Below are 8,127 nucleotides of genomic sequence, written 5' to 3'. Positions count from 1 at the left end.
GGGTCTCTGCTATCAGGGGTAGCTGAGACCCCTGAGAACATGATTCGGCTCGGTTTTTACCGTCCCCAGTGTTGCAATCACTGTTATTCACAGAATAACGGCGACCACAAAAAAAAAAGTCCAATTTCCTATTTATTTCTCTCTCCTCTGATATGATCTAGCACTTCAGAGGAGAGAGAAATGGGGTCCCCTGAGCCCCCCCCCCCTGGTACCTCTAGCACCTCCTACATCCCCAGGTCATGTCCCCCGGCCTCTTCTTCCGGGAAGAAAATAGCATCTGCATGCGCAGAGCGCCCGCCGAGATCTGTCGGCCGGCACCAGGCAACAATAGATTTCTCCTATTGGTTCATTTTGATCACTGTGATAGACCTTATCACAGTGATCAAAATCAAAAAAATAGTAAATCAAACCCCCTTTTAACATCCCCTTAGTTAGGTAAAAATAGTAAAAAATTATTTCCTTTTCTTCATCAGGGGGTTGGGGCTAGGGTTAGAGCTAGGATTAGGGTTGGGTCTAGGGTTAGAGCTTGGGTTAGGGTTGGGTCTAGGGTTAGAGCTGGGGTTAGGGTTGGGTCTAGGGTTAGAGCTGGGGTTAGGGTTGGGCTTTAGGGTTGGAGTTAGAACTAGGGTTAGGGTTGAGCTAGGGTTAAGGTTGGGTCTTGGGTTAGAGCTGGGGTAAGGGTTGGGCTAGGTTAGGGTTGGGGCTAGGGTTGGGATAGGATTGGGCTAGGGTTAGGGTTGGGGCTAGGGTTATGGGGGGGAAACGCATTGGGATTTACATCCTGATAAGGGATTGTCAAAAATGGTCACAAACTAAGTACATTGAATTTCTTTCTTATTTTTTTTTATATAGCGCTAACATATTCCGGAGCGCTTTACAGTTTGCACACATTATCTTTTTTATTCAGGATAGTGTTTATGATTGCCCTATTGTTTTTCTCTGACTCATATTGATCTGTATCTAGTATATTTATGAGAGTTAGAGAGCCCCCAACTGGGAATTGGAGTGGTAGATGGGAGCAAGGTGAATATCTAATTGTCTATTGCTACCTACACTGCAATCTATACCAGAGATGGTCTAAGGACTTAAAAAAGTGATTACCTATTGGAGGTAAATACTACCTGCACTGCACTTTACAGTAGGGGAGGCTTAGGGCCTAAAGGGACAGCAGCTGAGGTGTGGGGGCGCCAACCTCCGCTGACAGGTAGGGACTCCGGTAGGGGACAATTGGGTGTGACAGACTGCACTTACTCCTGGTGAAGGGATCACTGTTATTGGAGTACAATCCTGTCAGTAGATAATGCGTATTGGATTTACACCCACTAATCGATGAGTTTAATGAGTTTACAAAGATTTGTTAACTTGGTAATATTCAAAGTTATATTTTTGGGGTCCATACTCTTCTCCGGTTTACAAAGCTGGGCCTCGCTCATTACACAATTTTTGTCTTTGTCATAAATGATTGTCTCATGTGACCAGTTTAGGGTAAGGACATCTGCAGATATACTAGGAACATGCTAACATTCAGCACCGTAGCACGCCCATCCCTAACAATACCCTCGCCTCACTGTCAGGATTGGGCGTGTCGCTTCCGGTGGTCCTCACAACCACTCATAGGCAATCCTCAGCGTGGGCTGCAGTTTTTCACATAGCATATAGTAGATGGGGGCCAAAGTGAATTTTTGCCCCCCCCCCAGTGCAGGAAAATCTAGATCATTTTTGTTAGCCCCCTTCGGTGCCCCCCACTTTGATGCCCAGTTTTGTGTGTTCACATCATGGCACTTCAGTACATTTTATTTTTGTGATCGTTTCTCGTTATTAAACTTGTATAAAAATGGTGATAAGAAACTGCTGAATAAAAAACAACTTCATCTTCATCATCATCGCCTTCAGCTTCATCCTCAGGATCACGTGACACTCGCTCTACCTTCTTCTTCCCATCCGGGTTCTCCGCACTCTCCCTGCTGTGGTCACGTGATACAAGGAGTGGCCCGGCCCCGGTAATTGCCGCAGCACAGCAGGGCTTCTGTGAGGCACAGCCGGTGCACTGCCCTCAGTGAGGCGCTGCTAGTACCGGGGCCTGCACTTCTCGCTCCCCGCCCGCCTCTCTCCGGTGCTTGCCCCGTTACATCTTCCACGTGATGAAGTTTGTTATTGTTTACGTCACGAGGAGCGGCTGCCATTGGTGGAAGACGTGTCACGTGTGTCGGCCGTCTCCCTCAGCTCCTGCCGGGCGCCTCCTACTTGGGGCTGCGGGAAGATGGCGGACGCGGCTCGGCTGAGCTGTCTCCAGTCCGGTTCTCTCTTCTCTCTGCCAATAGAAAATGGCGAGCCCGTCGCCAAGAAGCCGCGGACAGACGCGGGTAATGGCGGGCTGCCGGTACCGGGCGAGAGCGGATGGAGATTACATCTGTCGTCCGCGCCTTCCAGCCTCCGTGACGGAGAGGCCTCCGCGGAGAGAGCGGCCGGGGTGCAGGCGCACAATAGCGCGGCGCTGCCTGGCCTGGTGGGGGTGGACGCAGCGGAGGAGGCGGGAGCGCAGGAGCTGCACAATGGAGGCGACACTGCCGCCGAGCAGGGCGCGCACTGTGCAGGTGAGTGCTGCCATCACTGGCCGCCGGAAGGCTCTGCAGCCGACACCTGTCGGGCGATGTGATCGCATGCGACGTCCTGCCGACTGTAGTTCATTTTTTTTCTCTGATGTGGTTGGATGCATGTTTGTATCAAGTCTTCATTCTCCATACAGCGCTGCCCTGGGGATTCCTGCAACCTCTCACCGAGTTCATCAATTCCAGTGTGTTCTCACATGGGATCATGCAAGGAAAATGATCAACTTTTACTGTCAGCGGAATAAGACGAGCTGCAATTTATTAGGTTTCCTCCCAGGGTGCTGGTGATGACGGCTGCCACCACTGTACTGGGCCGCGTACGGTGAGGTCCTGTATACTCTCTCATGCAAGATAATCGGGCTCATGATGCTAATGACACTGTCTCAATATCTGGCAGAATCTGATCCGATGTCATCTTACTGTGATCCGATTGTCTCGCATGAGAGTTCTGAAGACAAAGTAATTTATTCATCTCCATTGCCTGCGTCCACAGTAATCGGACTGCACTTGGATGACATCCGAGTGCAATCCGATGTTTTGCACGCACCCATAGACTTGTATGGGTGAGGGCGATCCGATGCACTCACAGCATACTGCGATGTCATCTCTGGGGCTCAGGATTAACGTATACTCAGTTTGTCATATTACTCCATTGTCTTGGTTAAAATTTACAAGTGTCTGGACAACCCCTTTAAGAGTGGGGGTTAAAAGGAAATTGTCACCAGATTTTTGCTATCCTATCTACAAGCGCCATGATATAGAGAAAAAGACCTGCATTCCAGCGACATGTCACTTACTGAGCTGCCTGCTGTCATTTTTATAAACTCCCTGTTTAATGTGCTGCAGTTCTCCGAATGCTGAGCCCTGTAGAATCACGCCAAGATTACTGATTGGCAGCTTTCTGCACATATACAGTGTATGCAGAAAGCTGTGGATTTATACAAAGCTCATGGCTACCTGCCAGCAGGTCTACTAGTCCTCTGCTGATAATCTCCTGGTGATAAAACACTGATTTTATCAAAACTACAATAACCAGCTCCACAAGAGACACATTGCTGGAATCGGGTTCTCTGCCCTTACAGTACGTTATGCTGCTCTCAGATTATGTGGCAAACACCTGATGACAGATTTCGTTTTAGAGTGCCTGATAACCCTACAAGTTACAACAGTGGCCCTAGGGGCACCTTTATTTATCCTGTGTAATGGTCCTGGTCAGCTTAGACTGTAAAAGCAGTAGCTCATCCTGGATGATGAATTTGGTAAATTCTTAGACTGTGTTGTCTAATGCCCCCCAGACACAATAGATGGCTGTCTGCCTAACTATGACTTCTCCAGCAGCGATCTCTCCAGATTCCTCCATACACAGGGAAGCTCCGTAGGCCGAGCACTGCTGTGTTCTCTGAGAGTGCTGCTGTCAGACTCCTCCAGTGGCTGCTTATGTCCCAGAGATCAAAGGATGGACTCCCAGAAATCAGATACTCCCTACAATCATGGCTCTATGTTTTAATGGACCTCAATCAAGAGAGATACTGTTTACATATAGGATGAGTGCTGCTTACCTCTAAACAGTACACTGATTGGGAGCAGCGGTAATGTGCATCATATACCATGACTTCAAAAATACCTTTAAAGTGAACCTGTCAGCTGACACATGCCATCCATTGGTGGGCAGCATATATCATGCACTGGCTGTATAATCTCAGCCAGGTATGTTTGACTCTGAAATGCTGCGGTGTTTCAGAGAGAAACATGCTTCAAAAGCCGCTGGGGACCAATTTGCCCAGGAGACGAGTGTAGACAAGCGGCGGTCCATGTCGGCTTCTCCCCGCCCGTTGCCCAGGATTGACAAGTCTCTGCCCTCATGCTCGTGTAGGCAAGGGATCTGTCCTTCCGACTACTCTATAGCGCAGTCTCGGTCATCATCGGCTATTAAAGTATGGTTTTCTCTGAAACGCCGCAGCATTTCAGAGTCAATCGTTCCTGGCTAAGATCATGCAGCCAGTGCCTGATACTTGCTGCCTATGGATTGGCAGTATGTATTAGCTGTCAGGTTCACTTTAAGCCAAACAAAACGTTGGAGCACACCTTTTAGTAAGGTGGAAAAAAAAGACCTGGTAAGACATCTGAATGGAGGAAGTGGGAGCAGCAACTCTCACTTCCTCCCGTTATTAGTTCTGTCCAAAGGATGTGACAGTGAAATGTCACACGAGCCGCGGGGGAGCCGGTGCCAACACCACTGGAATGGCGCCCGCACCGGAGATTAGTACAGGTGTATTATTTTACTTGGTGGAAACATGATGATTGAGAAGGGGTTATATAAGTAGTGGATGGCCCCTTTAGAGCACCACTCCAGTGTGGGGTTTGGGGTTTTTTTTTGTCTTTTTTTTCACTAGAGTTGTGCGTCTAATCTACGTGTTTCAGCAGTTTCCCAGAAGAAGTTGTATTTATCAGGTTTATCACCAGAAATGTGAGAAAATTGGTGCCCTTTGTTTCTTTCATGTGGTGCTTCTAAGTTTTCTGCCCCTACTCTCATTTTCTTGCTTCTGCCTTCACCTTCTATCACCGCTGCTCCGGCCAATCTTTACCAGTTTGTGAGTTGCTAGATCGCTCCAGTGTTTGCTGGATGAGGCAGAGGTCACTTTTCAATGCAAGTGTGAGAGCCTTGCATTGAGAGCTTGTGAACATTGTCTTTGACTTCCGGTCAGTCAGAAATTGTTGGCACAAGATGGTGCTGCGGGACCTGCTGTGCACCGATGAGAGGTGAAGACGCCGGAGGGTAAGTATAAGACAACGGATAGGGACCTTAGATCGGAAGCATCACTGCAGCAGGTGCTTTAATTGTACATATCTCATTTTCACTTTCCTTTTTTCAGAAAGTATTCACCTAGACGATGAGCTTGTTGGTGGATTCCATTCATGTGACAGTGATGAAGATGATAGAGCTTCCCATGCCAGTTCCAGTGATTGGACTCCCAAGCCCTGTATAGGTACGATTCTGGTGTCCGACTGCAGATATTTGTACTTTCTAGTCCCTGTAGGCCCCTGAACTGTTAGGAGAATGTGGTCTCCTAACGACTGTTCTGTAAGCCAAGGGGCTGGCAGATATACAATGTAGTACATCAAACTTACTGGTGGCCGTTTATGCAATCTGCTTTCTTTTTAATTTAAGAGGTAAAATATGACCTACCCTTTTGGATGTACCTTGTGCAAAGCGTAGGTGGACTTAGAACACTTCTCATGCCTAATCCTCTACTGATCACTTAAATAAAAGGACTATGGCAACCCACGGAGCAGCGTGCCCCTATACCCTTTATCTTTTATGGGCTTTAGATGTAGGCTATGTGCCCCCGTTGCGGATTTCTGTGTGGATTTTTCCGCCCAGTTTTTGAAAAATCTGCGGATTTGCATTGTTTTTTTGTGTGGATTTCACTGCGTTTTTACACCTGCGGATTCCTATTGAGGAGCAGGTGTAAAACGCTGCGGAATCCGCACAAAGAATTGGCATGCTGCGGAAATAAACCACAGCGTTTTCGCGCTGTATTTTCCGCAGCATGGGCACTGCGGATTTGGTTTTCCATAGGTTTACATGGTACTGTAAACCGCATGGAAAACTGCTTCGGATCCGCAGGCAAATCCGCAATGTGTGCACATACCCGTTAGCTGGACCACAAGCTGTAACCAGACATGAATGTTCTCAAGGTTTTAATATCTAGCCCCAAAACCAAATTGTAGGTTTTTTTTTTTCTTTTACCATTTCTGTGCAGTTTAATTTTTTCCTAATTTTTGAGTTAAAAAAACAAGCCCAAATACAGTTTGTCACTGGAAATAATTAAAAAAGTTATGGGAGGCAAAAAAACAAACTAAAAAATGGTAAATCGCCTAGTTTGGAAGGTGTTAAGTGTCACTTACTGTGATTAAAGGGGTTGGCCCACTCTGACATGTAATATCCACTGTATATGTCATGAGAAAGCACAAATATTTGAGTATTGGCTGTTAACAAAATGATGCATTGAAGAGTAGCATTTTCTTTGTTAGTATGGTGCCACCTCATGAATAGAGTATAGGAATGTTCACGTCTGTCTAGAAATGAGACATTTTTATATTTTTCTTGAAGCACAGGGCACTATTGCACACAGGTTTTAGAGGAGAGGTGGTCAGAATCTCCATAGGAATAAATTGTTGTTCTGACCACTGCTCCACTGACAGCGGCACATGTCAGGGCTACATGCTCAAAGTAGACACAGGTCCTATTTGCATCTACTGTACACATACGGAGTATCCCATGGGTTTGCCATGAGTGTCATAAATGTGTGATATGGGAATATCCCATTTAAAATATTGACTCTCAAATGGTGACTATAAAATTACTGCTCACCCACATTCTGTAGGACCTGTTGATGCAAAAAATTACAGCTTTTGAAATGTGCTGGTTGTAGAAGTAATAAATAGCGCTTGTTCTTAAGGACCCGAAAGACTGCTATTAAGGGGCTAAGTGTGTTTTGAGTTAATTATTGTGATGAAGATATGACTGCTCAATAAGTGTACTTTTTTGGAAACCATCTGCAGGACCATACACGTTTGTTCAGCGTCACCTTATGATGGGCACAGATCCTAGGACCATTCTGAGAGATCTGCTTCCCGATTCTGTTGCACCTCCAGATCTGGATGATATGACCCTGTGGCAGATTGTTATCAATATACTTTCGGACCCTCCAAAAAGGAAAAAACGTAAGGACATTAATACTATGGAGGATGCTTTGAAGTTACTTCAAGAAAGCAAGAAAATAATGGTTTTGACTGGAGCTGGGGTAAGTAGCTTTATTGATTTAAAAAGGTATGAACAAATAAATTGGCCATCATACACATAAAACCTAGACCTAGATGTGCAAATTGGTCACATTGAATGTGAAAGAGCTGAGCAGAGTGATATGTAGTTTTTTTTTTTTTTTCTAGGAAAGACTCCATATGATTTTTCATATTTATTTAACACTCTGCTTATTCTTGGCTTGGAAGTCCAGTATGTGGTCCTAGATGTTTTTTTATTTTTTTATTTTTCCGTTAATATGGCCAAGTGAGGGCTTATTTTTTGCTGGATGAGTTGTACTTTTGAACGACACCGTTGGTTTTATTGGTTTTACCATATTGTGTACTGGAAAACGGGGGAAAAAAATTCCAAGTGCTGTGAAATTGCAAAAAAAAAAGTATAATCCCACACTTTTTTGTTTTGTCTTTTTTAGTAGGTTCGCTACATGCTAAAACCGGCCTGCTATTATGATTCTCCAGGTCATTACGAGATCATGGACACCAAACATGGCTAGGTTATTTTTTTTTATCTAAGTGGTGAAAAAAAAATTCCGATCGTGATTCCACCCGCGGCTATTGCGGGCACATGTCAGCTGTTCGAAACAGCTGACATGTCCTGGAAAAAATGTGGGCTCACCGCCGGAACCCATGTCAAAGCGGGGGATACTGACATCGGTGTACTATTTCACCCTATGTCGCTAAGAGGTTAATAGTA

The 8,127-nt window shown here is 45.8% G+C and overlaps 1 protein-coding gene across 1 annotated transcript in view; it reads left to right on the top strand.

Annotated features, from left to right (window-relative positions):
- Positions 1-2,145: 2,145 nt before the first annotated feature.
- SIRT1 (sirtuin 1) overlaps positions 2,146-8,127 on the top strand; it is a 33,028-nt gene continuing 27,046 nt past the window's right edge. The window contains exons 1-3 of the mRNA XM_077258980.1: positions 2,146-2,594; positions 5,483-5,596; positions 7,176-7,417. Coding sequence (XP_077115095.1) covers positions 2,261-2,594; positions 5,483-5,596; positions 7,176-7,417 — 690 coding nt within the window. The 5' untranslated portion in view covers positions 2,146-2,260. The remainder of the gene's footprint in view (positions 2,595-5,482; positions 5,597-7,175; positions 7,418-8,127) is intronic.

This window comes from Ranitomeya variabilis, chromosome 4 (assembly GCF_051348905.1).
Source record: "Ranitomeya variabilis isolate aRanVar5 chromosome 4, aRanVar5.hap1, whole genome shotgun sequence".
Classification (NCBI taxonomy): domain Eukaryota; kingdom Metazoa; phylum Chordata; class Amphibia; order Anura; family Dendrobatidae; genus Ranitomeya; species Ranitomeya variabilis.
The sequence above is the reverse complement of the archived record's forward strand: the minus strand, read 5'-3'. Positions and strand labels throughout refer to the sequence as shown.